The 20,564-nt window shown below is 43.8% G+C and overlaps 1 protein-coding gene across 5 annotated transcripts; it reads right to left on the bottom strand.

The window, feature by feature from the left end:
• Nucleotides 1-245: 245 nt before the first annotated feature.
• Nucleotides 246-19,995, bottom strand: LOC110503951 (protein Smaug homolog 2). 5 transcript variants are annotated; one of them, XM_036961678.2, is made up of 13 exons: nucleotides 19,180-19,995; nucleotides 13,814-14,280; nucleotides 13,166-13,636; nucleotides 12,726-12,956; nucleotides 12,222-12,352; nucleotides 11,832-11,918; nucleotides 11,256-11,535; nucleotides 10,996-11,081; nucleotides 8,422-8,537; nucleotides 6,842-7,043; nucleotides 6,282-6,408; nucleotides 3,694-3,777; nucleotides 246-3,483 (listed from the first exon to the last, which is right to left on the bottom strand). In XM_036961678.2, exons 2-13 carry the CDS (start codon nucleotides 14,007-14,009, stop codon nucleotides 3,455-3,457), a joined length of 2,040 nt encoding a protein of 679 aa, XP_036817573.2. In that variant the 5' UTR covers nucleotides 14,010-14,280; nucleotides 19,180-19,995; the 3' UTR covers nucleotides 246-3,454. The 5 variants fall into 5 exon arrangements, with proteins under 5 accessions (XP_036817573.2, XP_036817575.2, XP_036817574.2 ...); XM_036961680.2 differs by having other exon boundaries at nucleotides 12,243-12,352; XM_036961679.2 differs by having other exon boundaries at nucleotides 19,515-19,815.
• Between the last annotated feature and the right edge of the window lie 569 nt (nucleotides 19,996-20,564).

Genomic DNA, 20,564 nt, shown 5'->3' with positions numbered 1-20,564 from the left:
ATGTTGTAGCATGTACATTTTGAATGAGTGGGTCTCCTGATGTTGACTAGCTTTGCATGTAGTGTACTGCAATGGAATGTACTGACGGCACCATCACATTCCAAACGTCATACACACTTGTAACCCATACTCATAGGTATGATAAATAAATTACCTATGATACGGCTGTAACTAACTGTTGTAGTGTCTTAAATAATATATTCAAAATTGAGAATAAAAGGAAACACTGATACCACAAACATGAGTCACGTAGCAAAAAAAAATGTAACTTTTATTTGGACTGTCCATCTGATCAATACTGTAGTTCAGATCATTCAAACAATGTGTGACAGTAAAAAAGTAGCGTGTGTAAGCATGGGGTGCAAACTGTTCATTCATAAAACATTACAAAAATGTTTGGGGAGTCATTAGAATTAAATATAAATTGTACAAGACAGAGATGCAAAACAAAAGCCTACAACATACTGCTTATTTATTATGCCAGGCAGGGACATTGACCACAACTGACAGGCCACTTGGGAGAAGGGGTCTCATGTATGACAGGCTGGCTATGTACCTCATAATTCTGCTTGGCATGTGAAAATAAAGCCAGAATCATGAAGTGCATTTTCTAACCAATTTCACGCTTCACTGAAATGTAAACACGGGGGTAAACATATTCCTTGGCCCGTTGTTAGTGTTGGGCTAGACTTGCACATATACTATTATGACTCAGATTGGCTATTTCATCCCCCTCTGCATCCTAAACCAATGGCATGTGCAAAGTCAATTTAGCCTCGCCTAAAGAACTAAGACTTTTCTACAACAGGACTGGCTACCCCTTACGTGGAGGAATTACTTCAGGTGCCATTGTATGTACTGAGACAGGGAAAGGAAATGACAACCTGAGCCATATTACATGTCATGCTAGTATCAATTTAATAGCTTAGATTGAGATCATTGGTTGCCTATCTAAACCTGAAATTCACGAACATTTTTTTAACCATTCTACTCTCTTTGTGGGAATGAATCTAATGTATTCATAAAGTCATATCTATCCAAGAGCCAGCTCAGAGGATAACCATGACTAGGACACTACACAGGCTCAATAGCCAAATCAGAGAGAGAGGAAGCTGTCGCAGTGCATTTCAGGTGACATCAACTGTTAATCAGCCTGCGGCATCTGACAGTTCAAACCCACAAGGCCAGGCAATATCAGTCTTCACTTGCCAAGGGTACACAACATACCCTCATACAGGTCTCACTCACTAGACACTATCTAGTCTAGTGAGAATCATGATTACAGCGAGTAGATAAGCAGCTGAACTGAGGTGGGTAGAAAGCATCTGTCATTCTCTACCCAGCCCTCATGTGGTAGAAGGCTTAGCTACGTGCTTTAGGCCTTACATACTGAAGAGACAGCATATTTACGAGCACTGAAGTGCCAACAGTCTTATTTTCAGACCCATCATTACACATCACAGAACATGAAATGGGCACTCCCAGAGGGAGGTAAACAGTGCTATTAGGAGGAATGGACATTGAACTCCAGTCCCATCATATCTGCTCTCTGGAGGATTTGTAGACATTAAGCACTACCTTGACTGTGACACACTGCCCTCTCTCAATATCTACAACAATCGTTCAATTAGTGTGGGAGAAAACATGCAATTCTAGAAAAAAAACAGATAAGTTCTTAAAATGAAGGGAGTAGTAAAAAAAAAAAAGTAATAGAAGTCATGCTGGTAAATAACCATGTTTACTAAACAAATAGACCAGCTATGGCTCTGCAGAAATAAAATGCTAATGGATATCCCTGCCTCTTGATGCAACCAAAGGTGATCCAAACGTTAAGACCATATACATACATGCACCTCCGCTCTGCCACAATCAAAGACAGGTTGTATAAGAGTTTCTGATTCAACACTGACACTACAAAATAAGTGTTAGGGTTTTACAACTGGAACACATAAAGAGACCCAAACAGGACATATTTCAAGCACCTTAAAATATAAGACAGAATAGATTCCCACGCTACGCTTTCTTACAGGTGCACTGGGGTTGGACAGCCTTCCTGTTTAGATTAAGCCACCGCGGAGCCGGCGTGAGATATGAAAACGTACCCCAATAGCAGGACGACGAAAACAGCAGTTTACATTTCTCACCTCTGGATTGAGATACATTTTCTGAACCTTATCTCACGCCGGCTCCGTTGTGGCTTAATCTAAACAGGAAGGCTGTCCAACCCCAGTGCACCTGTAAGTAAGAGCAGGGTGGGAATCTATTCTGGCTACTTAAAAAGTATTCCGCAGATCTCCACACAGGCTATGTTGAGGAGAGGGCAGGGTGAGGAGGTGGGTACTGGTTCATTCTGAGTGGCAGAGACAGTGCTTCCTTTGCATTTTTCAGAACCAGTCATAATGGGGCCTCAGGGTAGAAGGTGAATTCATTAAGCTTCCTCACCCAGTATAACATAGGGAGGTAACTACTTGAACACACATGCACCAACAGCTCCCCTCAGATTTTTTTTTTCATTTTCTTTACCAATGCAAGTTCTCACAGCCCCCACAGAAGAAACCTCATCAGTCCTTATTCAACCATGTGGGATTTTCCCTCTGCCCTTAACTTGCAAAGGAGATTCATCATCATTTCTGTAGTAGGGCAAAAATATCAATGCGGACAAGTTGCAGCTGGCATGCTACGTTCAAACCGCCATTGTTTTAACAATTACCATGTCTAAAGTCGCATTGGCCACTCCAAACATCAGTCTAACATAGGTATTCACACAGAGCGCTTCTCTTTGGCCTAGTAGAGGTGAGGAGGTGTCAGAGCCAGTAATACCCATGTTGGGTACGTGAGGGGAATGAGCCAGGGTGTTGGTGTGTCCACTGTCAGGGCCTAACTAGCTCTGGCTGTAGCAGGGTAGTTGTTTAGACAGCTGTAGTTGTGTTCAAGGATCAGAGCCATGCTACAGGCTGGTCATGCGTGTGAGTAATTTCTGTTCTAGTGCCCAATTGGGAGGCCAAGTGCCTGACCATACAGTTAAAGTATCTGGGGGTGTGAGGCGTGGCTCTGCGTGGATTTTTTTCTGGGAGGAAAAGGGGAGAAACATTTAAGTTAGAACCCCCTTAAGACAGCACCAATCCTCCATGTTCCTCTCAAAGCTCAACAGTCAGAGCATCAATCTGCTCCTTTTAATGTCACAGTCCTGCAGAAGACATGGAGCAGGTTGCACAAGTAACCTCTTCTCCCTCCTGTAATATAATAGTCATCTGTATTCCATTTATAATAAACTCAGTTAAGTATAATAAAGTAGAAAAATATCAGAGAACATATACACTGTTAGTTGTCGTTTTGTAGTGACCATTTTGCTTTCCTTTTTAAGCATATATTTTTGTGCTGGGCAAGAGGAACTGAACAGGCCTCAGTTGAAGTGAAGTGTCAGTTTGGTTTCTTCCTTTCACTGCTTTTAATTTCATATTGTTGATGTTCGGTCCATTCCATCTACAGGAAGGAGGATTGGGAAAAAAATTGATGAAAAAAATAAACATGTATTTTGATTTCAAATCGCAACGTTATTACACTCTGCCTACTCCAAGTGATACCTTTCAATAACATCAGAAAATTCCAGGAAACCTAAATGTGGTTTAAAATATCAGTGTCATACTTCCAAGAAGTTGCATGTGGGAGTGTAAGGCATGTGTTTTCACTCACCCCCTAAGGCATGCTCTGTCATACTGAGGCACAGTGACTCCAGGGTGGGGTTGATCTCCAGGTCTGCACCTGGAACTTGGCATTCTGGGAGAGGAGAGACAGGTCACACGTTACAAACTGACAGATGCATTAAATATGGAGCCGTGTGAATGCAGTGTGTATGGAGATGTGGGTGGAATGCGTAAGCCAGTGTAAAATTGGGTTTAAAGGCTGTGGGTGAGATGTATAAAGACAGTGTATGATTGGGTTTGGAAGGAGATGTCGCTGGGATATTAAAGGAAATGTGAATGGAGGGTATGTGTAAAAAGACAGTGGGAATAGACATTGGAGCAAGGTACAGTGCCATGCGAAAGTATTTGGCCCCCTTGAACTTTGCGACCTTTTGCCACATTTCAGGCTTCAAACATAAAGATATAAAACTGTATTTTTTTGTGAAGAATCAACAACAAGTGGGACACAATCATGAAGTGGAACGACATTTATTGGATATTTCAAACTTTTTTAACAAATCAAAAACTGAAAAATTGGGCGTGCAAAATTATTCAGCCCCCTTAAGTTAATACTTTGTAGCGCCACCTTTTGCTGCGATTACAGCTGTAAGTCGCTTGGGGTATGTCTCTATCAGTTTTGCACATCGAGAGACTGACATTTTTTCCCATTCCTCCTTGCAAAACAGCTCGAGCTCAGTGAGGTTGGATGGAGAGCATTTGTGAACAGCATTTGTGAACAGCAGGATTCAGGTCTGGACTTTGACTTGGCCATTCTAACACCTGGATATGTTTATTTTTGAACCATTCCATTGTAGATTTTGCTTTATGTTTTGGATCATTGTCTTGTTGGAAGACAAATCTCCGTCCCAGTCTCAGGTCTTTTGCAGACTCCATCAGGTATTCTTCCAGAATGGTCCTGTATTTGGCTCCATCCATCTTCCCATCAATTTTAACCATCTTCCCTGTCCCTGCTGAAGAAAAGCAAGCTCAAACCATGATGCTGCCACCACCATGTTTGACAGTGGGGATGGTGTGTTCAGCTGTGTTGCTTTTACGCCAAACATAATGTTTTGCATTGTTGCCAAAAAGTTCAATTTTGGTTTCATCTGACCAGAGCACCTTCTTCCTCATGTTTGGTGTTTCTCCCAGGTGGCTTGTGGCGAACTTTAAAATACACTTTTTATGGATATCTTTAAGAAATTACTTTCTTCTTGCCATTCTTCCATAAAGGCCAGATTTGTGCAATATACGACTGATTGTTGTCCTATGGACAGAGTCTCCCACCTCAGCTGTAGATCTCTGCAGTTCATCCAGAGTGATCATGGGCATCTTGGCTGCATCGCTGATCAGTCTTCTCCTTGTATGAGCTGAAAGTTTAGAGGGACGGCCAGGTCTTGGTAGATTTGCAGTGGTCTGATACTCCTTCCATTTCAATATTATCGCTTGCACAGTGCTCCTTGGGATGTCTAAAGCTTGGGAAATCTTTTTGTATCCAAATCCGGCTTTAAACTTCTTCACAACAGTATCTCGGACCTGCCTGGTGTGTTCCTTGTTCTTCATGATGCTCTCTGCGCTTTTAACGGACCTCTGAGACTATCACAGTGCAGGTGCATTTATACGGAGACTTGATTACACACAGGTGGATTGTATTTATCATCATTAGTCATTTAGGTCAACATTGGATCATTCAGAGATCCTCACTGAACTTCTGGAGAGAGTTTGCTGCACTGAAAGTAAAGGGGCTGAATAATTTTGCACGCCCAATTTTTCAGTTTTTGATTTGTTAAAAAAGTTTGAAATATCCAATAAATGTCGTTCCACTTCATGATTGTGTCCCACTTGTTGTTGATTCTTCACAAAAAAATACAGTTTTATATCTTTATGTTTGAAGCCTGAAATGTGGAAAAAGGTCGCAAAGTTCAAGGGGGCCGAATACTTTCGCAAGGCACTGTATGTGTAAGATGATGTTTAGAACTCTAATTCTCTTTCTTTCTCTCTCGGAGGACCTGAGCCCTAGGACCATGCCTCAGGACTACCTGGCATGATGACTCCTTGCTGTCCCCAGTCCACCTGGCCGTGCTGCTGCTCCAGTTTCAACTGTTCTGCCTGCGGCTATGGAACCCTGACCTGTTCACCGGACGTGCTACCTGTCCTAGACCTGCTGTTTTCAACTCTCTGGAGACAGCAGGAGCGGTAGAGATACCTCTGAATGATTGGCAATGAAAAGCCAACTGACATTTACTCCTGAGGTGCTGACCTGTTGCACCCTCGACAACTACTGTGATTATTATTATTTGACCATGCTGGTCATTTATGAACATTTGAATATCTTGGCCATGTTCTGTTATAATCTCCACCCAGCACAGCCAGAAGAGGACTGGCCACCCCTCATAGCCTGGTTCCTCTCTAGGTTTCTTCCTAGGGAGTTTTTCCTAGCCACCATGCTTCTACACCTGCATTGCTTGCTGTTTGGGGTTTTAGGCTGGGTTTCTGTACAGCACTTTGAGATATCAGCTGATGTAAGAAGGGCTATATAAAAACATCTGATTTAGAAGTGATTGGGGTAATATTTGGGGGAAGGGGGTGCTAGGATCCTACCTTGCTGCTGGAACAGGAGCATGGTTTGCGGGGAGGTGTGGACAGGGAGTGAGTGGGTCCGTTGCACAGAGCTGCGACTCTGGCTCGGCATGCTGTTGCTGCCCCCAGGGTTGGCAAACCACAGGTTCTACAGAGACAACAGAACATCAACTCTCATCAAACATGTTGTACACTGTGTGAGTCTTCCCAGCACGATGATTACAGAGAGACTCTTCCAGCTATGATAATGAACCAATGCATATCAAAATGCAGTGCCTAACCCACGTGTTGCCCTGGGTATTGCATTGATTAACCTGTCAACACTTGTGGTTGCACTTGTTAATCTGTCAAAACAAATGCTGTCTAAGGATAGTTCATCACTATGTGGGTATAATAACATGTAGATCAATATAATCTAATGTCAAATCTAATGTTGGCTAACTAGCTGCAACCCTCAATGACAAAGACTTCTTAGAAAATGTATTTATTATCTTGTGAATGATTCTGACTTTTCTATATGTAAACTTCAGTGGCTGTATTCAATGCCCCCAGACTATATGACATCCCATCCTATGACTAACCTGTCTGCCCTGGCCTGGCAGTGTAGGGCTGGTGAGGGTGTGGCGAGGGGAGGCAACCCCGATGCCACCTGGACTCAGGAGACCCATGCGCCCGGCAGTGAGGCCACGAGGGGGCAACTGGAATGACCTCTGCCCCCTACGTGCCAGACCCCCAGCACTCACAGAGCCTGCTGTGGGGAGGGAGTTGGAACCATATGCCCAGCTAGAGGAGACAGAGAGAACAGTTATCAGACAGAGCCCTGTAGGACATTCAGCTAGAGGAGACAGAGAGAACAGTTATCAGACAGAGCCCTGTAGGACATTCAGCTAGAGGAGACAGAGAGAACAGTTATCAGACAGAGCCCTGTAGGACATTCAGCTAGAGGAGACAGAGAGAACAGTTATCAGACAGAGCCCTGTAGGACATTCAGCTAGAGGAGACAGAGAGAACAGTTATCAGACAGAGCCCTGTAGGACATTCAGCTAGAGGAGACAGAGAGAACAGTTATCAGACAGAGCCCTGTAGGACATCCAGCTAGAGGAGACAGAGAGAACAGTTATCAGACAGAGCCCTGTAGGACATTCAGCTAGAGGAGGCAGAGAGAACAGTTATCAGACAGAGCCCTGTAGGACATTCAGCTAGAGGAGGCAGAGAGAACAGTTATCAGACAGAGCCCTGTAGGACATTCAGCTAGAGGAGACAGAGAGAACAGTTATCAGACAGAGCCCTGTAGGACATCCAGCTAGAGGAGACAGAGAGAACAGTTATCAGACAGAGCCCTGTAGGACATTCAGCTAGAGGAGACAGAGAGAACAGTTATCAGACAGAGCCCTGGGGGACATCCAGCTAGAGGAGACAGAGAGAACAGTTATCAGACAGAGCCCTGTAGGACATTCAGCTAGAGGAAACAGAGAGAACAGTTATCAGACAGAGCCCTGGGGGACATCCAGCTAGAGGAGACAGAGAGAACAGTTATCAGACAGAGCCCTGTAGGACATTCAGCTAGAGGAGACAGAGAGAACAGTTATCAGACAGAGCCCTGTAGGACATCCAGCTAGAGGAGACAGAGAGAACAGTTATCAGACAGAGCCCTGTAGGACATTCAGCTAGAGGAGACAGAGAGAACAGTTATCAGACAGAGCCCTGGGGGACATCCAGCTAGAGGAGACAGAGAGAACAGTTATCAGACAGAGCCCTGTAGGACATTCAGCTAGAGGAGACAGAGAGAACAGTTATCAGACAGAGCCCTGGGGGACATCCAGCTAGAGGAGACAGAGAGAACAGTTATCAGACAGAGCCCTGTAGGACATTCAGCTAGAGGAGACAGAGAGAACAGTTATCAGACAGAGCCCTGGGGGACATCCAGCTAGAGGAGACAGAGAGAACAGTTATCAGACAGAGCCCTGTAGGACATTCAGCTAGAGGAGACAGAGAGAACAGTTATCAGACAGAGCCCTGTAGGACATCCAGCTAGAGGAGACAGAGAGAACAGTTATCAGACAGAGCCCTGGGGGACATCCATATGGATAGAGAGAGACTCTTAGCTGCCATGGCAGAAGAGTGATAGATTAAAAGGAGAAGAGAAGTCCAGTTATCTTACCCTTTCTGTCGGTACACAGGCATGTCCAGCATGGCTTTTCTTGGGAACAGGCGGAGCAGTTTGAGAACCTGCTGCTTCCAGGAGACCAGTCTCTTCCTCTGAGTCTCTGTGAAAGCCTGAAATAGAGAGAGAATGAAAGAGATGAGGTAAGAGATGTAAGAGAGAGAAATTGAGAGGTAACAGAGAGAGAGAGGAGAGAGAGTGAAACCCTGCTCCTGATGATTTCAAACAGCTAGCTAGAGACATCAAATACTTCACCCCAGTTGAGATACATATTTTAATTGGCGAGTGAGAAAGACAGCGAGCAAGAGACAGGTGTTTGAACTCCTGGTAATGGTTCAAACATAGCAGCAAAAAAATAAACCTTATCATTTCTTTCTTAGTGCAGTGAAAGTTCTTTGTAACATACCATTGAGAGGAGCAGTAGGTGTTGTTACACATCATATGTAACATACCATTGAGAGGAGCAGTAGGTGTTGTTACAACATCATATGTAACATACCATTGAGAGGAGCAGTAGGTGTTGTTACAACATCATATGTAACATACCATTGAGAGGAGCAGTAGGTGTTGTTACACATCATATGTAACATACCATTGAGAGGAGCAGTAGGTGTTGTTACACATCATATGTAACATACCATTGAGAGGAGCAGTAGGTGTTGTTACAACATCATATGTACCATACCATTGAGAGGAGCAGTAGGTGTTGTTACAACATCATATGTAACATACCATTGAGAGGAGCAGTAGGTGTTGTTACACATCATATGTAACATACCATTGAGAGGAGCAGTAGGTGTTGTTACAACATCATATGTAACATACCATTGAGAGGAGCAGTAGGTGTTGTTACACATCATATGTAACATACCATTGAGAGGAGCAGTAGGTGTTGTTACACATCATATGTAACATACCATTGAGAGGAGCAGTAGGTGTTGTTACACATCATATGTAACATATCATTGAGAGGAGCAGTAGGTGTTGTTACACATCATATGTAACATACCATTGAGAGGAGCAGTAGGTGTTGTTACACATCATATGTAACATACCATTGAGAGGAGCAGTAGGTGTTGTTACACATCATATGTAACATACCATTGAGAGGAGCAGTAGGTGTTGTTACACATCATATGTAACATATCATTGAGAGGAGCAGTAGGTGTTGTTACACATCATATGTAACATACCATTGAGAGGAGCAGTAGGTGTTGTTACACATCATATGTAACATATCATTGAGAGGAGCAGTAGGTGTTGTTACACATCATATGTAACATATCATTGAGAGGAGCAGTAGGTGTTGTTACACATCATATGTAACATACCATTGAGAGGAGCAGTAGGTGTTGTTACACATCATATGTAACATACCATTGAGAGGAGCAGTAGGTGTTGTTACAACATCATTTGTAACATACCATTGAGAGGAGCAGTAGGTGTTGTTACACATCATATGTACCATATCATTGAGAGGAGCAGTAGGTGTTGTTACACATCATATGTAACATACCATTGAGAGGAGCAGTAGGTGTTGTTACACATCATATGTACCATATCATTGAGAGGAGCAGTAGGTGTTGTTACACATCATATGTAACATACCATTGAGAGGAGCAGTAGGTGTTGTTACACATCATATGTAACATACCATTGAGAGGAGCAGTAGGTGTTGTTACACATCATATGTACCATACCATTGAGAGGAGCAGTAGGTGTTGTTACACATCATATGTAACATACCATTGAGAGGAGCAGTAGGTGTTGTTACAACATATGTAACATACCATTGAGAGGAGCAGTAGGTGTTGTTACAACATCATTTGTAACATACCTTTGAGAGGAGCAGTAGGTGTTGTTACAACATAATTTGTAACATACCATTGAGAGGAGCAGTAGGTGTTGTTACACATCATATGTACCATATCATTGAGAGGAGCAGTAGGTGTTGTTACAACATATGTAACATACCATTGAGAGGAGCAGTAGGTGTTGTTACACATCATTTGTAACATACCATTGAGAGGAGCAGTAGGTGTTGTTACACATCATATGTAACATACCATTGAGAGGAGCAGTAGGTGTTGTTACACATCATATGTAACATACCATTGAGAGGAGCAGTAGGTGTTGTTACACATCATATGTAACATACCATTGAGAGGAGCAGTAGGTGTTGTTACAACATCATATGTAACATACCATTGAGAGGAGCAGTAGGTGTTGTTACACATCATATGTAACATACCATTGAGAGGAGCAGTAGGTGTTGTTACACATCATATGTAACATACCATTGAGAGGAGCAGTAGGTGTTGTTACAACATCATATGTAACATACCATTGAGAGGAGCAGTAGGTGTTGTTACACATCATATGTAACATACCATTGAGAGGAGCAGTAGGTGTTGTTACACATCATATGTAACATACCATTGAGAGGAGCAGTAGGTGTTGTTACAACATCATATGTAACATACCATTGAGAGGAGCAGTAGGTGTTGTTACTAGCTGTATGTGAAAAGGTTGAAATGTTTATTTTCTAGATGTGATTCTGTGCTGTCTCACCTCATGTGTCAGACATTTCTCAATGAGCTGCAGGTAACAGCTGATATTCTCCTCGTCCGGCCTGGACACCAGTAGTTGAGTGCACACTGCAACACATGGACAGGAGGTTCACACAATGTTACATAACACCCACCCCCTCCAACACTCATTCCAAACAAAACACACCAGCACATCACACATCAACAACAAACAAGCTCAACAATTGTCCAAATGCACAATACACATGTACTCAGCCATGTAAAAGCCTTATCCTTTTTTACCTTTACCCATGACACGTGTGAACTGGCCAGCAATGTCGCGGTCTGAGATGGGTGTGGCTGAGGACTCCCCGTCGCAGGGAGGGGGGTTGTGTGGCTGGAAGCCCTCCTGGGCCAGGTCCTTGTCCTCCCCAGGGTTGGAGTGGTCTGAGGGGGATCCAGTCCCCTCCATATCTCTGTGGGAAACACTGGGAGGGCTGTAGCTGTAGACCTTGATGGGGGTGATGATAATCTGCTGTAGCTCCTGTAGGGCGTTACGCAGGTTGCCCCCCTCCAATATATCCTGTTGGATCAATCATAGCATTATCTTATTAGCAAAGCTGTCTTGAGGTGTGACAGGAAATTGTCATGGAACTCGCTGCTCAACTTCTCATTTGAAGAAAATGTGAGTGGTAGCATATCTACACTATTTGTGATTATTATAGTGGATATGGTCATTTACATTTCATTATTTTTTTTCCGTCTAGGGCACAGGGATCCAAATGGGAACTAACAGTTAAGTTGTTGAGAACAACATTACCAGATAAAAATGCATCTGAAATGCTTTAAAAATAATAGCGGTGAGAGCATGTGGTTTACCTTCTCTAAAGACTTGAGAACGCTTGGCCTCTCCCGTAGCTTCTGGACACTCAGGGCTATCTTGTGCCGCGCACCTTTGGTCACATTCTGGACGAAGTGTTAAAAGGAGAAATCACTGCTCACAGCAACACAGACATCCAGATATCCAGTTACTAAATAACACTCCTGATCACCATCGGTTTCATTAAAGCTATGGAGCAGAGCCAAGACGGCATCGTTTATCTGCGCGGGGAGGCTGTGTATAACTGTAGAGTGCAGCTGATGCCTCATTTCATGGCTCATTGAGTGCTGAGGTATGACTATGCTGGAGGACAATACACAGGCCATATCTATTCAGCCCTGATGAGGAAGGCAGGGAAAAGAGAGGACTAACAAGAGAAGCTGACCAACCTGTGACAAACGATGACAAACCTGTGACTCCAGGTGGTGCTCTGTCAGAATCATCATCTCCTCATAAGTCATCTGGGAGAAAAGTGCTGCGTACTTATGAAGACGAAGGCTCTTCAGCCACATGGGCACATCTGAAACAGAAAGTAGAATAACAACATGCTCATAAGTTGTTATTCTTCTCCTGTTGAGTCCTTGTAACTCTAGTCCAAGAACAATGAGAAGGAAAGAACTACCAAATAATAGACACTATTGTGGAATGCTTGACGCATCTGTGCAGTGCATGTCAAAATAAACACCTCAGATCTATTTGTTGGAGAACGCTGTCCTACATATTTTCATGGACATCTGGAGCACAAACAAACAAACTTAAACTCTATAGCATCCCACTGAAAAGGCAAATCCACCATTGCCAAGTAGCCGTTGGCATGTCATGACTTTTCCCAGAGAAAATACCAACAATGTAACCGCTTTGAACCCTTGGCATGTTATGGTTGACCTCCTGACCTTTCATGCCACTGCCGTCCTCCTGGAAGGTGTTTCTGGAGCCCTGGTCCTCAGTCTGCTCGCTGCCTGAGGATGCCACACTACTCTGGGGGGACAGGGGGGCGTGGTCAAAGGCCTGTCGCCCCCCCAGGTCATCCTGGCTCAGCCAATCTGCGCCACAGACCTGGGGACTGGAGGGGATCAGGGACAAGGACCTCTTCAGAGGACTGGGCTGGCCCATCTGACCCATGCCTGGCAGGGCACACAGGAGGGGCAGGATGTTATAGATAATCGCAATAAACCATCCCTTTAATGAAGGCTAGGCCTATACAGAGAGAATATTTACAAAGACGTGACAATCATGACAAAGATCACAAACTAAATAGTTGAGCATGATTACATAACTGAGATAACGACAACAAGTTATATTGTATGTTTAGTAGGAGATGTGAGCCACTGACCTGCATTGTTGCTGTTGATGGGCGAGGACATCCCGCCCTGGAAAGACATGTGTCCATTCTGCCCTGCAGGGGAGGAGCTGGAGGAGGGGGGCTTGTCCAGCCAGCCGTGGCCAGGGTCCAGGCCCTCCGCGGAGCCCGGCCAATCATCTGAACCCTGACGGGGGTGGTAGGGGGGCCGGGAGGAGGGCCCTGGGTAGCCGCTGGAGAGGTGCTCCTCCAAGTGGTTGAGCCACATGGCCAGCGAGGTGCGGTCGTCCAGGGTGGTGGCCGGGTGGATGAGGGCGTAGGACAGCAGCTGTCTGCTCTCCTCCACAAACAGGCTGCTCTCGATGGTATAGCTCAGCACCTTCTGCAGCAGCTTCATGTACTCACACTTGGCCTCGCTGTTGCGGGGCTGCAGCAGGGGTAGGTGGGACAACAGCAGGGACACCGCCTTCTCCATGGGCTCCTGGTGCCACTGGCTCACAATGTCTAGAGAGGGGAGGGACAGAGGGGCAGTTAATTACATGTAAAAATATATTTTCACAGGTTGTAGGTCTATCTGTTACAAGGTTTTTACACTTTAAGAAAAGGTGTACCGGTAATGACACATGGCTAATCCAATAGGGTTTCAAATGTATCCTCCAGAAATCTGCAGTCATTAACTACCTGCATTGTTGGCCTCAGCCTCCAGGATGTGGATCTCAGTGCAGTCTGCCAGCCAGTGCTCCAGGCAGATGTGCAGGAAGCGGGCCTGGGTACGAGACGCTCTCTTCAGCAAGGAAAGAAGCGCCACCGTCTGCTCACACTCGTTCCAGCCCTTGAACCAGTCCGTCAGGATGCCCACCTGGTCTCGGAACATCATGGCGCTATCCCAACGGGAAGGTGGGTGGGAATATGTGGGTGGGGGGTTAGGGGGAAGACTGCTTGCTCACACACAGGTTCACTCTGGCCCCGCTCAGCGGCTGCTTTTACACAACAGTCCTGGGATCCCCTCAAAGTAGAGCGAGGGGCCCTCACATGGTTCAGGTGCAGGAGATGGGGGTACTGAGGGGGGGCGTGTTAAATCCAGCTGGTTGTGTCAGACAGAAGGAGGGTTCTCTCTCAGGTGCATCAGTGTCAGCATCATCCAAATCCTAACAAATCAACAGGGAAAAGTACATAAGGTACACTGAAAAAAATATATAAACACAACATGAACAGTGTTGGTCCTATGTCATGAGCTGAAATAAAAGATACCAGAAATATTCCATACACACAAAAAGCTTATTGCTCTCAAATTGTGCAATTTTTTTTAAACATCCCCCTTAGTGAGCATTTCTCCATCACCAAGATAATCCATCCAGCTCATAGGTGAGGCATATCAAAAAGCTGGTCATTACACAGGTGCACCTTGTGCTGGGGACAATAAAAGGCCACTAAAATGTGCAGTTGAAATCAAACTGTCACATGCGGCGAAAACAACAAATGTAGACATTACCGTGAAATGCTTACTTACAAGCCCTTAACCAACAATGCAGTTCAAGAGTAAGAAAATATTTACCAAATAAACTAAAGTAAAAAATTAAATACAAAAATAATAAAAAGTAACAATAACATAAGAATAAAGAGGCTATATACATTGAGTACCGGTACCGAATCAGTGTGCGGGGGTACAGGTTAGTTAAGGTAATTTGTACCTGTTGGTAGGGGTGAAGTGACGATGCATAGAAAATAAACAGCGAGTAGCAGCAGTGTACAAAACAAATGGAGGGGATCAATGTAAATAGCCCGGTGGCCATTTGACTAATTGTTCAGCAGTCTTATGTCTTGGGGGTAGAAGCTGTTAAGGAGCCTTTTGGTCCTAGACTTGGCGCTCCGGTACCGTTTGCCGTGTGTGCGGTAGCAGAGAAAACAGTCTATGACTTGGGTGATTGGAGTCTCCCGACAATTTAATGGGCTTTACTCTGACACCGCCTATTATATAGGTCCTGGATGACAGGAAGCTTGGCCCCAGTGATGTACTTGGGCCGTACGCACTACCCTCTGTAGCACCTTACGGTCAGATGCTGAGCAGTTGCCATACCAGGCAGTGATGCAAACAGTCAGGACGCTCTCAATGGTGCAACTGTAGAACTTTGAGGATCTGGGGACCCATGCCAAATCTTTTCAGTCTCCTGAGGGGGAAAAAGTTTTGTCGTGCCATCTTCACGACTGTCTGGGTGTGTATGGACCATGATAGTTAATTGGTGATGTGGACACCAAGGAACTTGAACACACTCAACCCGCTCAATTACAGCCCTGTCGATGTTAATGGGGAACTGTTCCACCCGCCTTTTTCTGTAGTCTACGATCAGCTCCTCTGTCTTACTCACATTGAGGGAGAGGTTGTTGTCCTGGCACCACAGTGCCAGTTCTCTGACCTCCTCCCTATAGGCTGTCTCATCGTTGGTGGTGATCAGGCCTAAAACTGTTGTGCCATCAGCAAATGGTGTTGGAGTAGTGTTTGCCAACGCAGTCCTGGGTGAACAGGGAGTACAGGAGGGGACTACGTACACACCCATGAGGGCCCCAGTGTTGAGGATCAGCGTGGCAGACATGTTGTTGCCTACCCTTACCACCTGGAGGGCAGCCCATTTGGAAGTCCAGGATCCAGTTGCAGAGGAAGGTGTTTAGTCCCAGGGACCTTAGCTTAGTGATGAGCTTTGAGGGCACTATGGTGTAGCACGCTGAGCTGTAGTCAGTGACCAGCACTCTCACACAGGTGTTCCATTTGTCCAGGTGGGAAAGGGTTTCCCTTTGCATCTGGGTTTCCCTTTGTAGTCCGTAAAAGTTTTCAACGCTCCAACGAGCGTCAGAGCCGGTGTAGTAGGATTCAATCTTAATCTTGCATTGATGGTTCGTCTGAGGGCATAGCGGGATTTCTTATAAGCGTCTGGATTAGTGTCCCGCTCCTTGAAAGCGGCAGCTCTAGCTATCCATGGCTTCTGGTTGGGATATGTACGATATGTACGTACGGTCACTGTGGGGACGACGTCGTCGATGCACTTATTGATGAAACCGATGACTGAGGTGGTATACTCCTTAATGCCATTGGATGATTCCCGAAACATATTCCAGTCTGTGCTAGCAAAACAGTCCTGTAGCGTAGCATCTGCGTCATCTGACAACTTCCGTATTGAGCGAGTCACTGGTACTTCCTGCTTTAGTTTTTGCTTGTAAGCAGTTATCAGGAGGATAGAATTGTGGTCATATTTGCCAAATGGGAGGGCGGGGGAGAGCTTTGCATGCATCTCTGTGTGTGAAGTAAAGGTAGTCTAGAGTTTTTTTCCTCTGGTTGCACATTTGACATGCTGGTAAAAAATTGATTAAATTCATTTAAGTTTCCCTGCATTAAAGTCCACGTTTGACAAAAAAAATCTCACTCTTTTGTCCATAATATTAATCTCATCATGTAGGCCAGGGATGGGCAACTTTGATGGCGCCCTCCTCCCGCCCCCCAAAAACAGAACTCATAATGGGCCGCAGAGGGGCAGCAGGTAGCCTAATGGTTAGAGAGTTGGGCCAGTAACCGGAAGGTTGTCAAGGTAAAATTCTGTCGTTCTGCCCCCCCGCACCTCTCTGATTCAAAAGGGTCGGGTTAAATGCAGAAGACACATTTCAGTTGGACAACTGACTAGGTACCCCCCTTTGCATTTCCCTAGTGGCTCGTGGGTCTGCGTACACACATCCTAAAACATTTTACTGGCCCACCTTGTGACAGCGAAGGTTTTTTTTAAATACATTTTAAAGTTAATGTCCTGCAATTCTGCACATTTTGCCATGGGGCATAGAAATAATGTTGCCGTTTAAAGCAAGTTTGCTGCAATTCTACGCAATTCCATAACTAAGTTCATGCAATTCTAGTCATTTTGCCATAGGGTGGAGGCAAATGTTAGCAGTTTTTAATATGATAACTAATGATCAATGGGCCCCACCCTATTTGGTATTTCAACCATGCTTACTACAAGTTTAGATGGCCGTCCCCTAGGCTAATTTACCGATCTAAAAACATTTTGCTGACATGGGCTAAATGAGTGGCTGCTGATGCACAACCAAATTTCAAAATGTCACCTTGTGTAGTATTCTTTAATTAATTGTCAACAGTAAGTTGAGACCTAGACTGAGTAACAAAAAAATGATTTTTTTGGTCAAGGGCCTACAAACAGGGGGCCATGCGTGCCAGTCGCCCATTCCTGATGTAGGCTATACAAGTGCTCTCGCCAATAGCATGCAGATAGCTCTATTATCTAGAGGGCACGTGCCAATACCAGGGAGTGCACACTCGTTATACAACGCAAACATTTTTGGTGAGAAAACAAATCATTAGAGTTAAAAATACAATAGAAACTCATTGTAATTTTTTATTCCATACATGGACATTTAACTGCAAAGGGTATTTTTATGTGCACTACCTCATGTACAGCCTTTTATCTCCAACAAGTCAATTTGATGGAAACATCTCTGGTGTTAAAATGTGAATATTGTTTTAATGCTAATTTTTGAATATTCATATGAAACTGTCCCAAATTGGATAGAAACCTAGCTAGTATCACTCGACCGTGGAATTGCCCTTCTACATTGTATAGACAGTGTAAAGATGGTCTCTGTACAACGCACTAATGCATATTCTTTATTTAGGCCAGCTAATCATAATGCAAGATAATCAGCTTCATGATGAAGTGAAAGTAGAGCACATTATTATTACCAGCATCATCAACACAGGTTACGGTAAAGAACTTCCATGCAGTATGCATGCACATTTATCCTGACCATTCAGCCAACATCTGTGTAAGTTTGATAAAGCCAACATCTAGGCCTAGCTGCCCGGTCAATCCATGAGTCTATTTGACTTGAAGCAACAACAACAAAAAAGACTACATAATCTCCATGCAATCTGTCATGTATATTCTTAGCACAATACATAATATGTGATGACTTGCAATACAGCTTGTTACAGGGTAAAGTAAAGACAGCTGTCATCCAACCCTCCCAGTATTGCAATGACCACCTGAATGGTGGGTATATACTGTAACTTGCAATGCCTAGTTGTTATGTAGCTAGGTTTATATAAATAAAACCAGACTGGTCTCATAGACTAGACGTAACATAGTCAATGTAAATCCGAAGCGTTCAAATTAGTTATAATATGTTACGCTTGGTATGGTGAAATAAGACAGATGGTCAAGGAAAAAACAAAAGTCAAGCGGTTTGATCGCGGTGGGTGGGCTGGCCGTATAACGAGAACGTCTAGCAACCCAAAGGTTGAGACTTAAAATCTCATCAACGACAACTTTAAATATTTCGCAACTTTTCAACTAATTACTACTTTTTAACTACTTAGCATACTCATCCCCTAACCTTAATTAACCCTTTAACCTAACTCCTAAACTGAATTCTTAACTCTAACCCATAGCCGAGCTAATGTTAGTAAGCTAGGTATCGTTAGCCACCTAGCCAGAATTCGTAACATATCATGTTGGACATCCACAAATTAATACATACCATACGAAACGTGACATACACTAAATGGTTTGTCTCTGATTTACGTACAGAATAATACGAAATACTCAAACCAGCCCAGCTAGCTAACTAGAGATATTTGTCCAACTTGATTTGATCACAAAAGCAGAACGTTACGTTAGTCGCCAAGCTCTGGCTAGGAGGGGCTGTATTAGTAGTAACGTTACCTAGCTAACAAGTACGAGGGGTGGTTATTCTAACTAGGCTAACGTTACCACCAGTCCACTACCAAGTACCTACAGAGCTAATCATCTAGCTAGTTTGTTGGTATAGATAGTTATCTAGCTAGCTAACGTTGGTAGCTATGTCAACTCACGATCAAACAAAAGAGGGAATAAAACATTTGTACATTTAACGTTAGCTATCACAGCTAGATAACGTTAACTCGCAGCCTTACCTGTGGTAAGTTAGCTAACGTACGTTTGACCAGGCCATACATGTAGTTAGCTAACGTAGTTAGCCAAGATAGTTGGTCAGAAAACATAAAAACAAACCTGTGACAAAGGTGACGTTTCCAGGGCACGGCTGTTGCAATCTACTGCACACGGGTTGATTTGATGGTCTGGGGCAGTTAGCTAGCTTAAAAACACCAGGCCTCTACGGATGGCTTTCACCATGTAAATGGACGAGGGTTTCAGGATTGGTGTTGTTTTTCAGTAGCGACGTTGCTATTGGAATGTCGCTGCATTTCTCATCTCGTTAAACGATATTACAGTCGTCGCGTTGCAAAGGTCCTCCATGGTCCATTTTGCAACAAAAAAAAACACGGCATGTTACATAAATGATATCCACATCCCACCCTTCAACTTCTAGTGGTTGGTTTGTTTACCTTTGTGAATTGTCACTTGTTAGCTCCCTAACCGATTAGATAGCTAACGTAGCCGCTAAATCGCTAGCAAGTAGCTAACGTTATTTGCTTCATCTATAAACGCTGGATGAGGCGAAGATTTCGATCCAACAGTTGTCGTTGATTGCTTTGAAAATTATTTTCGGATTATAAAAAAAAAAAAACACATTTACAAGACTATCTATGTACAGAATGTGTATTTGAACATTGAGAAATATGGAAAGTACGCTTGGCGATATCTAGCTAGCCTACTTCGATTCAGACTTGAAGCAACGTCGGAAACTAACGTAATGGCTTTTGGGCGGGGTAAACAAAGAGAAAAGTGCCCCACCTAGCGGATGAAACGCACACACCACTCCTGGGTTGAAATTGATGGATATGATCACAGATTATCCATTATATTGAGCAGATACTAAAGTGGCCGCTAAAACAATGGAAATACTTTTCTTATAAAAAGGAAGGCAGTCGGCAAGATCAGGTGGGACCATTCTAGCCAATGAGAGGGCAGATACGCGTGTGAATAAGAGGCACAACTCCAATATAACTGTTTTTTTTCTCCAAAATTGCCGTGATGTCACGTATCCTACTTATATCAGTACACTCTTAACATCCTAATGATTACGAAATTTATATTCGATCAAATAAACCATGCAAAATATCTTAGCTTGGTGAGCGAAAAAACGCCACCTGCGGGAGAAGACAGATTTTGGGCGCAGTTATCCCTCTCATTCGCCTTTTCCTCTCTGATATGATGGATAGCCGCTGTCAAACCAAGCACTGTTAATTCAAATTCAACTCTTTGGCCTCAAACAAACATATTTGGCTTGATTGCATTTGATCAGTTAGATTAACGTTTGAGGAATGAAGATAGAATGAAGATTACTTTCTCTTGAAATAAAGGCTAAAAACACTTATGTAGAATTAATCAGATTATCAAAGAATGCTCAGCTTTCTCTGACTGCACCCATCAAACAAATGTGAAAAGAGAATATCACTTTGTTATTTTATCTTGTTGCAACACTAATTATTTTG

This window comes from Oncorhynchus mykiss, chromosome 24 (assembly GCF_057628025.1).
Source record: "Oncorhynchus mykiss isolate SJ-2025 chromosome 24, ASM5762802v1, whole genome shotgun sequence".
NCBI lineage: Eukaryota > Metazoa > Chordata > Actinopteri > Salmoniformes > Salmonidae > Oncorhynchus > Oncorhynchus mykiss.
The sequence above is the reverse complement of the archived record's forward strand: the minus strand, read 5'-3'. Positions and strand labels throughout refer to the sequence as shown.